The 21,969-nt window shown below is 44.7% G+C and overlaps 1 protein-coding gene across 1 annotated transcript; it reads left to right on the top strand.

The window, feature by feature from the left end:
* Window positions 1–1,305: 1,305 nt before the first annotated feature.
* On the top strand, window positions 1,306–2,624 carry neurog1 (neurogenin 1). The gene has a single exon (XM_024382514.1). The coding sequence runs from the start codon at window positions 1,315–1,317 to the stop codon at window positions 1,969–1,971; it is 657 nt and encodes a 218-aa protein (XP_024238282.1). The 5' UTR covers window positions 1,306–1,314; the 3' UTR covers window positions 1,972–2,624.
* Window positions 2,625–21,969: the final 19,345 nt, after the last annotated feature.

The raw sequence follows: 21,969 nt of genomic DNA, 5'->3' as shown, positions 1-21,969 counted from the left end.
TCAAAGGAGAGGCGAGATCCTGGACATGGAATAAATAGAATAATTAATGGATATTGGTATGCCTGTCTCATAAAGATGTCTTTAAAAACCCTTTAAAAAATTGCCCTTTGCATGCGCTAGACGTTTTTACTGCTGTGCCCTTCATGTTTTGAATGTTAATTAGCCAGGGTTTGACTGTGGATTTGTGGAGAAAGTTGTGAAGATGAAGTAACCTGTCCTGCTTTAGATGCTAGATAGGCTAGATAGCATATAGCTCTAAAATGCGAATGCTTATGCATGCGTGCAACATTGTGCGCAATTACGCATTACGCATTACGCATTACGCACACTAGTTCAAATATGTTGGGGTGGTGGATTTCCTCATCTTTAATCAGAGTTTTCTGTGTATAAACTTTTTGAATACACTGTCTAAATGTTTGGTATCCTTGTTATGTCTATCTATTTTCTACAGCAACTTTTGTGTTTTGTTCGATAACTTGGAAAACAGTCCCATTTTCCAACATTTACTAAATCTAATTTTTCATTTAATTTCGATGTATAAGAAATTGTCAATTTTTGACAAATATGGTAGTGGATATGCCTATTGTTTTTACATGTTCGATTTTAGCTGATACTCATGCAGGTTTATAGGTATATAGACCGAATCTTGGACAGAAGATAGGCTCATGTATTTTTGGAGCGTGACCTTGCCTCCGGGGCTAAGCGTTCTGTCATTTGCTCCTTTTCTTCTTTCATTTAACTTTAAAGGTTTAACTTAAAGTGGGCTTGGTCTTTGGTCCAGGGATGGATAGCAACAGTAGTGCTCGCGTGGCTGGGCAGCGGTCCCCTGCTCTCATTGGACGGTCGTGATTACAGGCACGCTTCGGAGCGCGAACAAACAACAGGCATACATTATGCTAATGAGATGGCAGTGCGGCACGGGGCAGACCTGATGCACCCCATTCATCCATCCTTCACACAAATGCCAGCGCGAGAGGGGTACGACCATTGTCTGACCAGGGTATATAAGGTATCTGAGGCCAGTCGTGTGCCAGGCTCATTCGCTCACACGAGCTGATTCAAGCGCAAGAGAAAGACGCGTGCCTTGTACTCATCACACAAACTACTTTTCGGACTTTGGCTCCTTGAAAGACAACTGATACTGTACCTTCTTCAACCAGATTACTAAGGTGGGTTTCTTTCTGCTCTCAGAGTCCTTCGCCATTGCCTTGACTAGGCCTGCTTTCCAAACTTGACCATGCGCTCTTGCATTTTCAGTGTTTAACCCATTCCCTCTCCTCTTATTTCTGCAGGAAAAACATAATGTGCACCGCAATGGAGACCGTTTACTCTGACATGGACAGTTCGAGCTGCGACTACTTTACGCAGGATGACGAAGACTCGTGCAGCAGCATGCACGCTTCCTCCCCGTCATCCTCGATCGGCAAGCCCGCCTCCCCTGCTAGCGACAGCCAGGGCCCGTGCGCTACCGATATGGGACAGAAGAAGAGACGCAGAGGTAGAGCGAGGAATGAAGCCACCGTGCACGTGGTCAAGAAGAACCGGCGCGTAAAGGCAAACGACCGCGAGAGAAACAGAATGCACAGCCTGAATGACGCTTTGGAGACCCTCCGGACCGTTCTACCGGCGTTCCCCGATGACAGCAAACTCACCAAGATCGAGACTCTGCGCTTCGCTCACAACTACATCTGGGCGCTCTCCGAGACCATACGCATCGCGGACATTGAACAGCGCCAAAACAAATCACGGGCTGATGCGTCTCTCTTGCTTCCCAGCCCGTGCGTGATTGACGCCCCGAGTCCGGGCAGTGATGCATGCTCCTGGAGCTCCAGCGCGTCCTCCTCTTCCTCCTCTCCGTCTTATTGCACTTCAAGCCCCAGCAGCCCAGCCACCCATGATGACTATGGATGTTTCCAGACTGATGTTCTACAGTACAGCTATCACAACTTTGTACCAGGCATGTCCTACTAACTGAACTAAAGCCTTACCACAAACTTTTGTAGACTGCGAGATTGTTACAATAGAGCGATAGCAGAATAATGACTGAATGCATTCTTCAGTTAGTCTGTTGAAAGGGGAAAAAAAGGAATGATATTATTCACTGTTTGCCTTAACCCATGTCTCTTTGGGTGTGTTTTATACAGTTTGTTTGTTTTCCTATTTTTACATGCTCTATTTTACATTCGGATTGAACAATAATTTAATTTGGCCGACTTTTCCAAGTTGAGTATGATTGTTTTGCTACACGTTTTGTATTCCTCCAAAACATTTGCACTTTTTCCAGCGCAGACGACGCCTACTAGAAGTCCACTTCACAGATCTTAACCTCAACCTCTATTACAAGAGTATTATCATTAAAAAGAAGACCGATTTGCTTTTGTAGACTGAGGTGAAAAGTCAATTTTACAATTAGTAGAGCGATAATGCAGAAAAACGAGCGTGGAAATTCAGTTTCGCCGCTCTGACAATAGAGTGAAAGGCCGTCAGAAGACAAGGAGCTGGCTTCATACATTATGGAGATTGACCCCCTGAAAACTGCAATCCTGTTCAATAGAATGACTCAATCCCAAGAAGAGGCTAGAGAGGACCCTTCTACGACGTTTTTTTATTTTATTTATTCAAGTTTCGCCTGTCATAATGTATTTTGTATATAAATAGATTTCTATTCTATTTACATGAAAAGTGTGTGAATCATTTTTCTACAAATAAAAATATAACTTTAAAAAATATATATTTCTCAGTTTTTGGACTCTTCGAATGTTTTAGTTGCTGAGAGTTGAGCACTCAAAGCGTGCTGATTATCACACTGATGAAGCTCATTGCAAGTCCCATGAACACAACAATCATTGTTTTAATAATACAAATAATAACAGGGGCAGTTAGTGTCCTCGCGTGGCCTGTTCATGAAACAAAAGGGTGTGATTAATAAGATAACGGTTTTAGAGAGAGAGAGCACAGCAGGTGCATCCATCAGTTGAGGTTTTATTGCAGCTCATCACCCATGACCATCGACACTGTTGAATACATCATCTTTGGGGACTTTCTACAGACAAAATAGGAAAATATGAGATAGTTTAATGTGACCAAAAAAATCTGATAAATATTTCTGATTTTTTTTTGGCCACATTAACAATCTCAGAATTCCATATTTTGTCTGTATATATATTGTAGAAAGCAGATTAAAATAAATATTCAACTTGTTACACTATTTACACTGATAAATTACATTTCATCCCGTTAGGAAAATGTATTGAGGCCTTTGTATGAGTGGGACCAGTTTATAACCTTTTCTTTTGAAAGTTTCTATAGAACTGTCTTCTCTCAACCCAGATATGCATTTAAAGAGATTTTCCTTGTAGTTTGTTGTTGTTGTGATCATCCATCCCGCCCGGGATGATTTTATTTCTAAAGGGATTCAGGTTGAATTCTCCAGTTGGGGGTTCGGCGGCGTGAGGTCCTGCCAAGGCTCTTGTATCTGCACGTGTCGGGGATAGACGAGGATAATAGGAGAGCTGCGATCCCCAGGGGGACAAGCACATGCCAACTTACATGAAGAAAAATAGAATGGGGAAAATAGAAAGAAACCTGCCAAGGACCAAATACAAACATCTAGCTATTCAGGTCTTCTCATGGAGTAGTTATCCAATTGACTTATTTCACCCAGACACTGTAGGCGTCACCTTTCTACCACTAACTTGAATTTAATTCAACCGTTTAAAAACATTGTTTTTAAATAAACATCTTGTGGCCAAGTTATTTTCTGTAGATTCGTGTCTAGTTAGTTGGACTACTGTATGTAACGCAATGCCACCTGTTTCTCGGTTGTGTTCTATAATAATGGGTTCATGCGTTGCATCAGTGGTGACGTGTTATTGTGTACACTCTATATGAATATGGCGCTTTGTTCATATGCACGAGGCCATAAGCAATAGGACGACCGGGATTAACCGATGCAGAGCTCGTGCACCTGCCAGCTAATTGCCACCAGTCAGCCCCATGCAGTTCAAAAGACATTTGAATTGGATTGGTAGGCTATTGTAATTATCATTATCAAACCAAAAAACAACTTAGTATGCACTGGTATTACTATTTATCCTTTTACAATATTAGTTGTTTACCTGAATATGGTGTTACATAATGTGAAAGATAGAGAAGGGGGATTCATGTCTGAATTATTTCCATTCTGGTTTTCAGCTCATCCCAGATTGAGTAGAAAATGGTCACCTTTGAACATTCTTCTTCTTCTTATTATTCCCTCCCTCCCTGCCTGTTTGGCTGGCTTCATGAACACCACGATTCTTCTTTCAGATGCACAAAAGGCCACATTTCACCAGGGTCAGGCAGGGAGACCCCTAACCAGACCCACAACCTAACCTCCCAACGAGACAGAACTCTCTAGTCTACAAGCTCCATTAAACATCTTAACATTCTAGATTTTCAGCCATCACACATCTTAACATTCTAGACCTTCAGCCATCACACATCTTAACATTCTAGATCTTCAGCCGTCACACATCTTAACATTCTAGATCTTCAGCCATCACACATCTTAACATTCTAGATCTTCAGCCATCACACATCTTAACATTCTAGACCTTCAGCCATCACACATCTTAACATTCTAGACCTTCAGCCATCACACATCTTAACATTCTAGATCTTCAGCCATCACACATCTTAACATTCTAGATCTTCAGCCATCACATCTTAACATTCTAGATCTTCAGCCATCACACATCTTAACATTCTAGATCTTCAGCCATTACACATCTTAACATTCTAGATCTTCAGCCATCACACATCTTAACATTCTAGATCTTCAGCCATCACACATCTTAACATTCTAGATCTTCAGCCATCACACATCTTAACATTCTAGATCTTCAGCCATCACACATCTTAACATTCTAGACCTTCAGCCATCACACATCTTAACATTCTAGATCTTCAGCCATCACACATCTTAACATTCTAGATCTTCAGCCATCACACATCTTAACATTCTAGATCTTCAGCCATCACACATCTTAACATTCTAGATCTTCAGCCATCACACATCTTAACATTCTAGATCTTCAGCCATCACACATCTTAACATTCTAGATCTTCAGCCATCACACATCTTAACATTCTAGCTCTTCAGCCATCACACATCTTAACATTCTAGATCTCCAGCCATCACACATCTTAACATTCTAGATCTTCAGCCATCACACATCTTAACATTCTAGATCTTCAGCCATCACACATCTTAACATTCTAGACCTTCAGCCATCACACATCTTAACATTCTAGATCTTCAGCCATCACACATCTTAACATTCTAGATCTTCAGCCATCACACATCTTAACATTCTAGACCTTCAGCCATCACACATCTTAACATTCTAGATCTTCAGCCATCACACATCTTAACATTCTAGCTCTTCAGCCATCACACATCTTAACATTCTAGATCTCCAGCCATCACACATCTTAACATTCTAGATCTCCAGCCATACTGGTTGTCTTAGTAGAACAGAAAAGAAGAGATATGTGCTGCAGCACCAAACCTTTTCACAGTATGTATGCTTTTTTTTGTCTGCTACGTTGGTCTCGCTTACTCAACTTCTAAGACACAACTGCAATCTTATTTTCTGAAATGATTTGATATTTCAACCGTGTTATAGATGGTTTGTCTTGAACTATTGTACGGACCATGTTGTAAAGGAAGCTTTTATACATGTTTAGAGACAACAGAGGGACATTTCTGGATGGTTTTAGGTCTACTTAGTGGTACCTCTATTTCATACATCATTTAACAACAGCCATTACATATTGATTGTGTCAAGATGGTAGTAGCAGCAGGTTGCCAACCCCCAAGGCTCGTATTTGCCCAGGAAAGGGCCTCTGGCTCAGAGCATTAAGGACTGTCACCCCAGGGAGGAGTGGAGAAATGGGCTCACTTGGGGCAGACAGGGAGAGATGAATGAGCGTCAACTGGAACATTTAAACTGGACACCTAGTGAGTCATAATGTAGCTGTGAACAATAACATCCAGGTCATGATAAACAGATGAGAAGGATAGCATGATATTTACATTCACAATTATGCAATTAAATCCAATATAAGAGGAATAAAAAGTGATTCTTGTGTACTCAGGACTACAATGGAGTACTCACATCTTTTTTTGTATACAATATATCCAGGGAGCATAGAAGCAGTTAAAAAGGTCTGATCAAATACATACATTCACTCTAATCATGTTTAATTAAAATATACCTTTGGATACACATATCCAGATAATATGCCCAACCCTCCTCCCCTGATTGGTTGTTTTGGGTTGTCACCTCTCTTTGAAGATCATGTGAGTTTAAGTCTATCAGTAGTCTCATCCCAAACACAGGGATTAGCTAAAGCTTGCTAACAACAACACCCTCCACCTGCCCTCTACTACTCATGCAGATACCCCTGTCTGTCTCAACCCACACCACCTCAAGGTCAGGGAGGGGAATGATCCCCAGGTTGCAAGCCTCCCCTAAGGACTCATCAGGACCCATCAGACAGACTCTAACCCCTCACACCTTGTCAGTCTGTCATCACCAGAATGGTTCCTGAAGACCTGAGGTTAGCTGGCAGCTTGGCTGGATGATTAGGAGGGTTAATGACTTGTTGGTAAAATAGAGGCTTATTTTCTGTCTAATTGGTGTTGTCACCAGGTCTAAGTATCACAAACTCCTTCTTAGCACCTAGTTGTCTTGACAGCATGCGATACTTAGCCAACACGTTGACAGTATAAATAAATAAATCATTATGGAGTCGTTAAGATAAGAACTAATACATACAGTATTTCCCAATCAAATGATAAATAACAGTACTAGTACTTGCACATGAAACTATTCCAGATTTACAGTATACTATGCTCTTATTAGGGAGTCGAGAGGTACTAATGAAGACCACAGTCAGAAGAACGGCTTCTATCAAGACATTAGTCTGATTAAAAAGTGCTGGTATTCAACAGAGTAGCATTTTACGTGTTTTAATTTTTTTATTTACCTTTATTTAACTAGGCAAGTCAGTTAAGAACAAATTATTATTTACAATGACGGCCTAGGAACAGTCTTATCAAGACATTAGTCTGATTTAAAAAGTGCCGGTCTTCATCAGAATAGTATTGATCTAAATTGTAAATTCCTTAACATTGTTCTCAACTTAAAGCCCATTTTATGTGCTTTTTGTCTTCCCACTGTATCAGTTCTTCAACCACACAGTGTGAGGGAGAGAGAGAGAGAGGAATTTATCAACAGAAGCCTAAAGTTAGTTCCCTCTGGCCTCTGAGTGAAAAGGTAAGATAACTAGCTTTCTATCACATGAGCATTATGCCACAGACTCTGCTCTGAGCTACTGTTATTGACTGTGTTCCTCCAAGCACTCTGACTAGCTGTTCTTAGACCTCTCACTGTTTACGGCAGGGGATATAGGTCAATGACTGTTTAATACCAGTTGAGGTGGAGATAAAGACTCACAGTGAGTGAAGTTGATGGAGGGCACTGTTACACGGAGTTATAATGGCATAATATTGGTTATAACATGAACTCTTCATAAGGATGTTATAATGCCATAACATTGGTTATAACATGAACTCTTCATAAGGATGTTATAATGCCATAACATTGGTTATAACATGAACTCTTCATAAGGATGTTATAATGCCATAACATTGGTTATAACATGAACTCTTCATAAGGATGTTATAATGCCATAACATTGGTTATAACATGAACTCTTCATAAGGCCGCTTTGTGAAATGAGCAGACAGGATAACTGAGCTCACTGACTAGATATCAATAGGCTTTTATTTGACAGGTTTGTGAAGTGTAATATTGATCAGTTGTATCTTCATAATGCAGAAACTGTATGGTCTAATAAAATAACTCTATTCCTCAGAAAAATAACTCTATTCCTCTATTCCTCTTTTAAGAAGACAGCTACTCTATTTCGTCTTTTTGTGGGATGCCATAAACACCTTCATTGCTTGTCCCTGTAGTTACACTGATGTCCTGGTCATTTGAGATGGAACACATACAGCTGTAGTGAAAGACACACTGTGAGTGCAGATGTTCACCATGCTAGATTAGGCAGATGCCACCCATGACCTGAGGTAGAGAAAGGCCAACCTCCTTTAGGGGGAGAATGTTCACTTTAGAACGAGGAGGAAACAACGACAAAGAGGGTCCTAGCCCCAGGCCCTGACTGTTCCAACTGACTGCTCTCAGTATGGGAACATGTCTTGTCTTCATTTGAAACATGAGCTCCCAAACACACACCTACAGCCATATGCCCCTCCCACTAAACACACACCTACAGCCATATGCCCCTCCCACTAAACACACAATCACAGCACTCACACACGTGTATGCATACAGACGAATACACATATAGCTGCGTTTTTAATACGCTTTTTTTTAAAGTCTTTTTACTTTTCGTTTAAAATAGCTGAGAAAATTAATTGCCTTTTCAGTCACAGAAATGTAGTACTGTAGTAATGTAGTACTGTCATGTAATGTAGTACTGTCATGTAATGTAGTACTGTAATATAATTGTTACAAAATACGCTTCAAAGTCATTGAAATCAAATCAATGAAGATCTTGTTAATTTGTTATTATGCTCAGGAATAATACAGAATTCAAATGGTTAGGGAACGGATGTCACACACACTTGAAGGTAAGTGGTTAGCATTGAAGGTAAGTGTGTGTCAGGCCAGGTAACAAGTGCTCTTGACCATGATAAGTGCTGCCTAATTAGTCTGGAGTGGCTGGAGAGAGACAGAGAGAGATAGTGTGTGAGAGAGAGAGAGAGAGAGAGAGAGAGAGAGAGAGAGAGAGAGAGAGAGACAGAGAGAGAGAGACAGAGACAGAGACAGAGATAGTGTGTGAGAGAGAGAGAGAGAGAGAGAGAGAGAGAGAGAGAGAGAGAGACAGAGACAGAGACAGAGACAGAGACAGAGACAGAGATAGTGTGAGAGAGAGAGAGAGAGAGAGAGAGAGACAGAGACAGAGACAGAGACAGAGATAGTGTGTGAGAGAGAGAGAGAGAGAGAGAGAGACAGAGACAGAGATAGAGTGAGAGAGAGAGACAGACAGAGACAGAGACAGAGACAGAGACAGAGACAGAGATAGTGTGTGAGAGAGAGAGAGAGAGAGAGAGAGAGACAGACAGAGAGAGACAGAGATAGTGTGTGAGAGAGAGAGAGAGAGAGAGAGAGAGAGAGAGAGAGAGAGAGAGAGAGAGAGAGAGACAGAGACAGAGACAGAGACAGAGATAGTGTGTGAGAGAGAGAGAGAGAGAGAGAGAGACAGAGAGAGAGACAGAGAGAGACAGAGATAGTGTGTGAGAGAGAGAGAGAAAGAGAGAGAGAGAGAGATTCACTATGGTGAATCACTAAAACAATACAGAAATACACTACGGAAAAAGAAGGAACAGCATGTCAGAAATCAGCTCAATGTAATTGAAGAATCCATAGACTCTAACCACTTCTGGGAAAATTGGAAAACACTAAACAAACAACAACACGAAGAATTATCTATCCAAAATGGAGATGTATGGGTAAACCACTTCTCCAATCTTTTTGGCTCGATAACAAAGAATAAAGAGCAAAAACATATACATGATCAAATACAGATCTTAGAATCAACTATTAAAGACTACCAGAACCCACTGGATTCTCCAATTACATTGAATGAGTTACAGGACAAAATAAAAACCCTCTAACCCAAAATGGCCTGTGGTGTTGATGGTATCCTCAATGAAATGATCAAATATACAGACAACAAATTCCAATTGGCTATACTAAAACTCTTTAACATCATCCTTAGCTCTGGCATCTTCCCCAGTATTTGGAACCAAGGACTGATCACCCCAATCCACAAAAGTGGAGACAAATTTGACCCCAATAACTACCGTGGAATATGCGTCAACAGTAACCTTGGGAAAATCCTCTGCATTATCATTAACAGCAGACTCGTACATTTCCTCAATGAAAACAATGTACTGAGCAAATGTCAAATTGGCTTTTTACCAAATTACCGTACAACAGACCATGTATTCACCCTGCACACCCTAATTGACAACCAAACAAACCAAAACAAAGGCAAAGTCTTCTCATGCTTTGTTGATTTCAAAAAAGCCTTCGACTCAATTTGGCATGAGGGTCTGCTATACAAACTGATGGAAAGTGGTGTTGGGGGTAAAACATACGACATCATAAAATCCATGTACACAAACAACAAGTGTGCGGTTAAAATTGGCAAAAACACACAAATTTCTTCACACAGGGTCGTGGGGTTAGACAGGGATGCAGCTTAAGCCCCACCCTCTTCAACATATATATCAACGAACTGGCGCGGGCACTAGAGAAGTCTGCAGCACCCGGCCTCACCCTACTAGAATCCGAAGTCAAATGTCTGCTGTTTGCTGATGATCTGGTACTTCTGTCACCAACCAAGGAGGGCCTACAGCAGCACCTAGATCTTATGCACAGATTCTGCCAGACCTGGGCCCTGACAGTAAATCTCAGTAAGACCAAAATAATGGTGTTCCAAAAAAGGTCCAGTCACCAGGACCACAAATACAAATTCCATCTAGACACTGTTGCCCTAGAGCACACAAAAAACTATACATACCTTGGCCTAAACATCAGCGCCACAGGTAACTTCCACAAAGCTGTGAACGATCTGAGAGACAAGGCAAGAAGGGCATTCTATGCCATCAAAAGGAACACAAATTTCAACATACCAATTAGGATCTGGCTAAAAATACTTGAATCAGTCATACAGCCCATTGCCCTTTATGGTTGTGAGGTCTGGGGTCCGCTCACCAACCAAGACTTCACAAAATGGGACAAACACCAAATTGAGACTCTGCACGCAGAATTCTGCAAAAATATCCTCCGTGTACAACGTAGAACACCAAATAATGCATGCAGAGCAGAATTAGGCCGATACCCACTAATTATCAAAATCCAGAAAAGAGCTGTTAAATTCTATAACCACCTAAAAGGAAGTGATTCCCAAACCTTCCACAACAAAGCCATCACCTACAGAGAGATGAACCTGGAGAAGAGTCCCCTAAGCAAGCTGGTCCTGGGGCTCTGTTCACAAACACACCCTACAGAGTCCCAGGACAGCAGCACAATTAGACCCAACCAAATCATGAGAAAACAAAAAGATAACTACTTGACACATTGGAAAGAATTAACAAAAAAACAGAGCAAACTAGAATGCTATTTGGCCCTACACAGAGAGTACACAGCGGCAGAATACCTGACCACTGTGACTGACCCAAAATTAAGGAAAGCTTTGACTATGTACAGACTCAGCGAGCATAGCCTTGCTATCGAGAAAGGCCGCCGTAGGCAGACATGGCTCTCAAGAGAAGACAGGCTATGTGCTCACTGCCCACAAAATGAGGTGGAAACTGAGCTGCACTTCCTAACCTCCTGCCCAATGTATGACCATATTAGAGAGACATATTTCCCTCAGATTACACAGATCCATAAAGAATTCGAAAACAAATCCAATTTTGAAAAACTCCCATATCTACTGGGTGAAATTCCACAGTGTGCCATCAAAGCAGCAAGATTTGTGACCTGTTGCCACGAGAAAAGGGCAACCAGTGAAGAACACGCACCATTGTAAATACAACCCATATCTATGCTTATTTATTTTATCTTGTGTCCTTTACCATTTGTTCATTGTTAAAACACTGTATATATATATATAATATGACATTTGTAATGTCTTTATTGTTTTGAAACTTCTGTATGTGTGATGTCTACTGTTAATTTTTATTGTTTATTTCACTTTATATATTATCTACCTCACTTGCTTTGGCAATGTTAACACATGTTTCCCATGCCAATAAAGCCCTTGAATTGAATTGAATTGAATTGAGAGAGAGACAGAGACAGAGATAGTGAGAGAGAGAGAGAGAGAGACAGAGACAGAGACAGAGACAGAGATAGTGTGTGTGAGAGAGAGAGAGAGAGAGAGAGAGAGAGAGAGAGAGAGAGAGAGAGACAGAGAGAGACAGAGAGAGACAGAGATAGTGTGAGAGAGAGAGAGACAGAGACAGAGACAGAGAGGGAGAGAGAGAGAGACAGGGAGATAGAGCAAGAGAGAGACAGAGAGAAGGAGAAGGAGTGGCAAGACGATAGAGGGGTGGAGGTACACCTACCTGGATGGATACGCACTGTCACCTATGCCTGCAGAGCGAGCGACCCCACCCCACCCTGCCTCCACCTCCCTTAAACACGGCTTTTCTCTGCAGGCAAACGGGGGGGCGGCCAGGTGTCCACAGAGGCAGAACAGAGCCACAGGAAAGTGTCAATCAAGAGGTTAGCCATCCAGCTAGCTGCCCATATTCAGTTTTATTCCTCTCCAAAATAGAGGTCTGTCTAACCTAACCCCCTGCCCTTCCCTTCCCCACCCTGAGAAGAGAGGAGGTCCTCAGAGACCAGAGAGATAAACATCAGAGAAACCAGATCTCCATCCCAGTACTCAGGATAAACAGATGGGATGTTTCTTCTCAAATCACGAGAAGATAACCTCTTCCCCTCTCCTCCCATCTTTTACTGCCGGCGCTTGCACCTGTACCCACGCCTCAAGCGCCAGATTGTAGAAGATCATTATAGTTGCACTACGCTGATTCAATCTCTATATTTGTTTAATCATTTATTAATACCACTGTGGATGCTAGAATTGATTATACACCAGGAAAAGAGGTGTTCTGAATATACAAACCTCATTCTTTGCTAGTGAACATACTGTATTTTATAATGCATACCTATACAATTCATTTGTAGAAATGTATTTACAATTGAAAAATGTATTGGCTTTCTTTCAAGTCAAAGTGAGAATAGGAGGGAAAAATAACACTGGTGGCCTGTGACTTGAGGTGGACTGTGGTCTGAGGTGGCGAGTGACCTGAGGTGGACTGTGACCTGAGGTGGCCAGTGACGTGAGGTGGCCTGAGATCCGAGGTGGCCAGTGACCTGAGGCGGCCTGTGACCTGAGGTGGACTGTGGTCTGAGGTGGTGAGTGACCTAAGGTTTGCAGTGAGCTGGGGTGACCTGAGGTGGACTGTGGTCTGAGGTGGACTGTGGTCTGAGGTGGTGAGTGACCTAGGGTGGCATGTTGCCTGAGGTGGCCATTGACCTGAGGTGGCCTGTGGTCTGAGGTGACCTGTGACCTGAGGTGAACTGTGACCTGAGGTGGACTGTGACCTGAGGTGGCGGTATATAGTTCCTGAAGCCCTAGGAAGATCCATCTATTTCTATTGTGTGTTTTACTGTCTGGGCTGGGGCCATTACTAAGGTCAGGCTGTGAGGTTTTTATGAGAACTTAATCAGGACTGAGGAAGGCAGAACCCCCTCCTTGTCTTCAACAATTACCATGAAATTCTAAATGTCCACACGGCCCACAGAAACCCCACGTTTCACAAGTGTCAAGCAAAGGGCGAGGACTCTGGCTGTGTGTGCCCCCACCCCTCTCCTTCCCCCTTACATTTCTCTCCTACCAACCCTCCTGAGCTGAGCTGAACTAGGACACCACTACAGCGTAGGGATATTTAGGGTGCTGCATTCAGTGGAGCTGAGCTGATCTAGGACACCACTACAGCGTAGGGATATTTAGGGTGCTGCGTTCAGTGGGGCTGCAGCTGAACTAGGACACCACTACAGCGTAGGGATATTTAGGGTGCTGCGTTCAGTGGGGCTGAGCTGAACTAGGACACCACTACAGCGTAGGGATATTTAGGGTGCTGCGTTCAGTGGAGCTGAGCTGAACTAGGACACCACTACAGCGTAGGGATATTTAAGGTGCTGCGTTCAGTGGGGCTGCAGCTGAACTAGGACACCACTACAGCGTAGGGATATTTAGGTGCTGCGTTCAGTGGGGCTGCAGCTGAACTAGGACACCACTACAGCGTAGGGATATTTAGGGTGCTGCGTTCAGTGGGGCTGCAGCTGAACTAGGACACCACTACAGCGTAGGGATATTTAGGGTGCTGCGTTCAGTGGGGCTGAGCTGAACTAGGACACCACTACAGCGTAGGGATATTTAGGGTGCTGCGTTCAGTGGAGCTGAGCTGAACTAGGACACCACTACAGCGTAGGGATATTTAGGGTGCTGCGTTCAGTGGGGCTGCAGCTGAACTAGGACACCACTACAGCGTAGGGATATTTAGGGTGCTGCGTTCAGTGGGGCTGTAGCTGAACTAGGACACCACTACAGCGTAGGGATATTTAGGGTGCTGCGTTCAGTGGGGCTGCAGCTGAACCCCTGACCTCTGTAGTTTGAAGAGAAGAGGCAATTTCCAGGGCAATAAACAGTACCATGGCAACAGCTACTGCAATAGCCACCCTTCTAGAATGCTACTTTATGTCTCCTGTGTTGTGCGTTGACGTTGACTATCCATCCATAATCAGTGGGATATTTAAATGTATTTAGTCTTTAGATGTAGCGTTTGTCAGTATCCTGTTCGTAAAAGAACAAGTTAAGTGAAGAAGAGAGGTCATCTACAGCTCATGTTGACTTTCTGGAATTATTTGAGAGAAAAATTAAATTAAAAAACGAAGTAAAAAAAAGTATATCATATTTTCGTACGCTTCGAAGAGTACAATTTTTAAAGGTGCAATGTTGCATAAAAATAATTTCAGCAGCATTGCAGTACAATAAACGTTTCCTATTTTTTGTAACAGTTGTCTCTTTCTACAGTCGCTGGCTCCCTGTTGCTGGTTGAATGAGGAGGCCCGTTTTCCAGCTCATACAATACAGCTGAATTCCTCCATTCATTTGGATCTCTCTTTTAGTTTAAAAAAAAAAAAAAGTTTAAATTCACCATGAAGACAAGTATAAATCAGACATGTAAGTTGGGTCTACTGCACGATGGGGCCAAACAATGCTGCTGGAAGAAGAGGAAAAGAAGGCTAACGCCATAATGTAAAATAGTTAAAAGCTTATTAGAGCCATTGAAGGGCGGCCTGATTTCCACTTTGTTTCGGAACACCCTGAGCTCGGCCTTTCAAGTGATTGTGAAGGGAGCAATTCAAATCTCTTTGGACCCATATGAATGAAGGCCTCTTAAAGCTCTTTTATAAGCCAGCAAATTCCCCACAGGCGTATGCCCTTTAGGTCCATTACTGATTTACCCAGAGCATTCATCTCAGGCCTTCTGCTTCTCACAGACCCATTGTTCTCCCCTCACCACCCCAGCACCTGACAACTCTAGAACCAGGCTTCTCAACTGATACTTAAAACGTATAGGCCCAAAATAAGTATACAATTTTGCTATATATATTTTTTCACCTTCTCTCTTCTCTTTTATTTATTTTTTTTGCATGAAAAAACTGAATATAAAAAAAGAAATGGATCAATTTTCTTTCTCCTCACCAATGGGGTAGACAGAGCTAACATAGTGGTTGGTAATGTTAACACTGAGGTCTGAATGAGACGGAGGCGGATCCGGCCCTCTTCTCTCTCTCTCTCTCTCTCTCTCTCTCTCTCTGGGCAGAAAAGAAGTCTTGATCCTTTTTCTTTCTTGTCCTTTGGATAAAGGAGTGAAAAAGTTCCAAGTGGGCCCATTGGGTCTGTACTTAGATTAATTAGGGTTTCTTCTAGAGTCTATTCAGACCATCTCTCAAACACGGCTCCAAGTTACATTATGGAAAGTTTTTCACAGTCATTTGCATTTGTTTGTGTGTCCCGGGTGAATGTTGAGGAGCACTTGGAGAGAGACAGAAAGAAATTATAATAAAGAGAGAGGGAAAATATTCTGTTAATAGCTTTTTCACTGTTTCTATACTGTTGTCGTTGCCCATTCATGTTAAACAACACTCCAAAAAAATAAGTGCTTTTAAGAAAATAAAGAAATTATGTAAAAGGAGAAGTATAAACTAGATCTGTGAATGGTTGGTTGAAATATCTAACACTCAAAGAAATGTGAGAATACATTTCTGAATGTGTGTGTGTGTGTGTGTGTGTGTGTGTGTGTGTGTGTGTGTGTGTGTGTGTGTGTGTGTGTGTGTGTGTGTGTGTGTGTGTGTGTGTGTGTGTGTGTGTGTGTGTGTGTGTGTGTCTGTGTGTGTGTCTGTGTGTGTGTGTGTGTGTGTGTGTGTGAACTCATGCATTATAATCACATTGAACAACTAATGTTGCTAATAACGCACCTATACCGCATCCAAAAAAACTTCTGAAAAATAATTTACACAAAACACGTTTTGGAGATTTGTCATTCAATGGTATTCTATTGTCAATACAATAGTATTTATTTAGCCTCATTTTGATCTGCTAGAGGGGGGGGGGGATGCTCAACTATTTCACTGTGGTGTAATTCATTCAAACACCTGTTACGAAGCAGTGGAGGTATATCTTTTTTTTTGTTGCTTAATCTTGAAATACAGCTACTAAAGATATTGTCATATTGCTAATCTTTGATCATACATGTATATGGATGCTGATAGATAGAACTCATTTTGGGATTTGGAGCGAGGAAGTCACCGAAACAAAACAAATCGTTGAACTATTTAATGATATTGTGATGACCCCCCCACTGACAACAAACAAACTATCGACCCACATGTTGGTCTTGGAGGCAGCGCAATTAATGAACTTGAATCATCGTGGAGCCCCATTCTCCATCTGAGTACATCTCGTGTCAATAGCTGAGACCGTCACCGGGCACGTGAGACAACAACGGATCAGTCACTCGTCCGGGACGAGTGGGGGTCCCGTGCAACGTTGCAGGCCGAGACGAGTGAGGGGTCCCGTGCAGCGCTGCAGGCGAGTGAGCGCTGCAGGCTGAGACGAGTGGGGGTCCCGTGCAGCGTTGCAGGCCGAGACGAGTGGGGGTCCCGTGCAGCGCTGCAGGCCGAGCAGTGTTGCAGGCAGGCTGAGACGAGTGGGGGTCCCAGCGCTGCAGGCCGAGCAGTGTTGCAGGCTGCAGGCCGAGAGTGGGGGGCAGCCCATGCAGTGTTGCAGGCAGGCGAGACGAGTGGGGTCCCGTGCAGCGCTGCAGGCTGCAGGGGTCCCGTGCAGCGCTGCAGGCTGAGACGAGTGGGGGTCCCGTGCAGTGTTGCAGGCCGAGGCAGTGGGGGTCCGTGCAGCGCTGCAGGCCGAGACGAGTGTGGGGTCCCATGCAGTGTTGCAGGCCGAGACGAGTGAGGGGTCCCATGCAGTGTTGCAGGCCGAGACGAGTGAGGGATCCCGTGCAGTGTTGCAGGCCGAGACAAGTGACAACAGTGGTGTTGAGGTGAGACCCACACTTCCACTGTCTCTATATTAAACGATACAGTCAGCACTATGCACATTTGGTGACATTTTGATTGAGTCCTAATCTTCAAAGATATTTCGGAATCTATAGCCATCAGTCTTGGCTGTAATACTCCTCACACCTGCCAAAGATGTTGTAAACTGACCAATTCTTCCAACTTTATTTGTCATTATCTCTTTACTGAACATAGTGGATTGAGCTTGGTGAATTTGTGGATTTGTACAGTTATTTGCATTGGCACATCTTGGATAATGTGTAGCACCTGCTTCTCCCTGGCTGGGAGACTCACTCAACTGGAGCTGCATCAATCACATTGTTAGCAGAAGGCAGACAGACAGACAGACAGACAGACAGACAGACAGACAGACAGACATGATCCACAGGCCATCTCATTAACCTCTATAGTATGCAATAGGATTTCAACAATGAGAGAGAGGGAGAGAGAGTAGAGAGTAGAGAGAGAGAGAAGAGAGTAGAGAGAGAGAGAGAGAGAGAGAGAGAGAGAGAGAGAGAGAGAGAGAGAGTAGAGAGAGAGAGAGAGAGAGAGAGAGAGAGAGAGAGAGAGAGAGAGAGAGAGAGAGAGAGAGAGAGAGAGAGAGAGAGAGAGAGAGAGAGAGAAAGAGAGAGAGAGAGAGAGAGAGAGAGAGAGAGAGGGATTTTCTGATCTTTTGGTGAGAAACAGTGTTTTTTAATAAGAAGTTTTCATTGAAATGGCTTGAAGTGTTTGTTGTGGAGTACAAAGCTTGATCGGTATAAAATTATCTTTGTTACGACAGTACTACCGCTCCAAGAACGGTTTCTTTACCTCAAGGATACATAGCACACAAAGAGGCAAAAGGGTGAATGGAAACAGTGTATTACAGACTTGCAAAACAAGGAGGTCGTCTGTGGACATCAAATCTTCCTGGTTCCTCCAGCCCTCTCATGCGTCCAACAACATCTTCCCTGGTTCACCTTTGTACCTCGCCCTCACCCTCGACAGCTCCTTGGGGAATGGCGCTCATGTGCGTTTGAACTCTGCTTCCCTCCCTCCACAATACAGCCCACCCGAGGCCCCTCTCCATTTCCTTGCAAAGCTATGAGCACGTCCACACAGGGGTCACAAGGGGCATCCCAAAGTGGATAACAAAGCTTTGAAAAGCTTCGCCACTTGAAGATCGCCTGACGGAACCCCTTGGCCCAGTCCCCCTCCTCCCCTTCCTCCCTCACAGAGAGGCTCAAAGTGTTGCCTGTCAGATTGGCCCACCCTCACTCACATCAGGTCCTGTAGCCTGGAGCTGTTTCTGTCCATGTCCAGCTACCAACACAAAGAGAGCCCCTCACTGCAGAACGCTCCTAAGGCTGCACTCCGCAAGCTCCTCAATACCTAGCCCTCATAACAATAGACATGGCAATGGTGGCTATAGTCCAAACAGTAATTGTGGATAGTGTGTCGGTCATGAAAAGTACAGTCTTCAGATTTGATCTCTAATTCTTGGTGGTATAAGAAAATACCCCCGCCTATCCAGCGCTCCCCTCCAGGGTCAGAGAGCGCCTCAACAACTGGCAGTAGTCACGGTTCTGTGACCTCTACTGCTGTGGTGTATCAGCTTACTCTCAGAGATTTAGCCCAAGCTTGGCGACTGCAATAGACTTTTCCATTTTAGTTTAATCTTTGTGCTATCTTAAATTCAATATCTTTTCTTTATACCATTCTGATTGGCTCACGTTCTTCCAATTGAACAGTAGTCACATTTTGAGCATCGTGAACATTTCTAGATTTTAATTTTCAAATAATTTGTTTCATTGTGAGAAGAAAAAAAAAATCTGTCTCATGATCTGCATCTTTTTGATACAAATGAATTCAGATCAATTCTATTTGTTTTTCCTAAAATGTCCCAGCTGATGACAAGTAGCCACGCAGACCCAGCTGCAATCCAGGAGAGAACAGGCACCACTTCCCCTAATGTCACCCACTCTGTTCCCTCATCCCCTGTACTCCTATCCTAATGTCACCCACTCTGTTCCCCCACTCCCCCTGTACTCCTATCCTAATGTCACCCACTCTGTTCCCCCACTCCCCTTGTACTCCTATCCTAATGTCACCCACTCTGTTCCCTCTTCCCCTGTACTCCTATCCTAATGTCACCCACTCTGTTCCCTCTTCCCCTGTACTCCTATCCTAATGTCACCCACTCTGTTCCCTCTTCCCCTGTACTCCTATCCTAATGTCACCCACTCTGTTCCCTCATCCCCTGTACTCCTATCCTAATGTCACCCACTCTGTTCCCTCATCCCCTGTACTCCTATCCTAATGTCACCCACTCTGTTCCCTCATCCCCTGTACTCCTATCCTAATGTCACCCACTCTGTTCCCTCATCCCCTGTACTCCTATCCTAATGTCACCCACTCTGTTCCCTCAGCCCCTGTACTCCTATCCTAATGTCACCCACTCTGTTCCCTCATCCCCTGTACTCCTATCCTAATGTCACCCACTCTGTTCCCTCATCCCCTGTACTCCTATCCTAATGTCACCCACTCTGTTCCCTCATCCCCTGTATTCCTATCCTAATGTCACCCACTCTGTTCCCACTTCACCCCCTTTATCCCCTCCTATCCTAATGTCACCCACTCTGTTCCCTCCCCCCGTTCACATGTCACCCCCTGTACTCCTATCCTAATGTCACCCAATGTCACCCACCCCCCCACCTTGGGGACTTGGAATGGGGACTTAGTATTACCTGTAGCGGTAACTTTTAACCCAACTCATCTGCTCCCTCCGTCCATCTTTGGGTTTGGGGCCCCCCACTGTGCACACAGGACAGAACAAGGGTGGACTGAGATGGGATGGGTATGGGATGTGGGGGGCTGCAGAAGTGTGCCGCCTGGCAGCCAAAAGCCTCCCTGAAAGAGCCAAGCAGGAGATCAATGCAAGCCCCCTGAAAATCCTGTTAGCTCTCAAAAGGCACTTGTTGCCTTGGCTTAGACCTCTGGCTCTCACTAGCCTGGCCGGCCTGGCCTGCCCTGGGCTACTCTTTGTGCACCTTGTCTTTTTCATAGATTTTATCACATTAGTTCCAGGGTGAGCTGGAAATCGGCAATAATTACGAGTTCTGTGATGCTGTCAAGACGGAGGGGGACGGGGGCAAAGGGGCACGCTGCAGGGTGGGGTGGGTAGGGATGGGGTGTGGGGTGGGGTGGGTAGGGGGTGTGGGGCTGGTGGGGGGATAGGGGGTGGGGGTGCTGCAGGGTGGGGGGGGTGGGTAGGGGGTGGCGGTGGTGGGGTGGGTGGGTGCTGCAGGGTGGGGTGGGGGGTGGGTAGGGTGGGGTGGGTAGGGGGGGTGCTGCAGGTAGGGGGTGGGGTGCGGTGGGGGGTAGGGGGGGGTGCTGCAGCGTGGGGTGGGTAGGGGTGGCGGTGCTGCAGGGTGGGGTGGGTGCTGCAGGGTGGGGGGGGGGGGTGCTGCAGGGTGGGGTGGGTAGGGGTGGGGGTGCTGCAGGGTGGGGTGGGTAGGGGGGGGGTGCTGCAGGGTGGGGTGGGTAGGGGTGGGGGTGCTGCAGGGTGGGGTGGGTAGGGGGGGGTGCTGCAGGGTGGGGGGGTGGGTGCTGCAGGGTGGGGGTAGGGGGGGTGCTGCAGGGTGGGGTGGGTAGGGGTGGCGGTGCTGCAGGGTGGGGTGGGTAGGGGGGGTGCAGGGTGGGGTGGGTAGGGGTGGGGGTGCTGCAGGGTATCTGTTCAATAGGGGAGACTTTTTGTTAGTTCTTGATGCTTCAAAAAATATATATATTGAGGCAGAGCATGAATGTTAATCTGGAAGATTCCTTTGGTGGGATTCAATACATCTGGAGAAAGACGGACGGACGGACGGACGGACGGACGGACGGACAGACAGACAGAAACAGACAGAAACAGACAGAAACAGCAAGATGAAAAAAATGAAACAAAACATTGAACATGCTACCTAATGATAATCACAATGTAAACGTAGAAAACATTTTAAAGGTACTCCCGTCCTTGACAAGAATCCTTGAAAACATGAGTAATTTTCTGTTATATGCATATTAAAGAGCCTGGGGGAAACAAGGACCAGGAGAGCATTACATCATTGTGGGCTGTGTGTCACGCTTCAGCTGTCACAAACTGACATTCCAACTCTCTAGAGTATGCCAGATAAATGATCAACTGGTCCTGTTGACCAATCACTGCTCTCCCTTTCTTATGCGTGGATGCATGGGCAGCAGCCGCCCACTCCAACACTTGACGTAATGCTTCTCTGGCAGATCCTCAAATCCTCCAGTTTCCTGTTTCTCATTATCAGAGGACCAGAGGAGACAATTGATCACTGACTCCAGTGGGGCTTTGGTCTGACGTTGATCCAGCAGCAGTAGCAGTAGTGGTGGGTTGGTTTAAGTAGGGCCACTGGGCATCCATCATGGTCCATCATGGCTCCTGAGGACCTGTCAGTGGGGTGAGGTAGCAGATAGGCTGTCGCTATCAGCCTGACAATAGAATGATTACCAAACGGACTAATATCCCCAGCCAGGCCAGGCAGGACTCTCCTCTTTCACAGTGAAATACAGTAGGAGGGAGCAGAGGGGGGGTGAGGAGGATGTCAATACGGCAGGGGGAAATGACCTGGAAGAGGAAGGGTCATCTTTTTATGCCATCCAGATTCCAGACGCATAT

Source organism: Oncorhynchus tshawytscha, linkage group LG21, assembly GCF_018296145.1.
Source record: "Oncorhynchus tshawytscha isolate Ot180627B linkage group LG21, Otsh_v2.0, whole genome shotgun sequence".
Lineage (NCBI taxonomy): Eukaryota > Metazoa > Chordata > Actinopteri > Salmoniformes > Salmonidae > Oncorhynchus > Oncorhynchus tshawytscha.
This window is presented reverse-complemented; position numbering and strand designations above follow the sequence as displayed.

What these genes read in the sequence shown, in the direction of transcription:
- neurog1 (XM_024382514.1), top strand. Translation starts at nt 1,315, where the DNA reads ATGGAGACCGTTTACTCTGACATGGACAGTTCGAGCTGCGACTACTTT.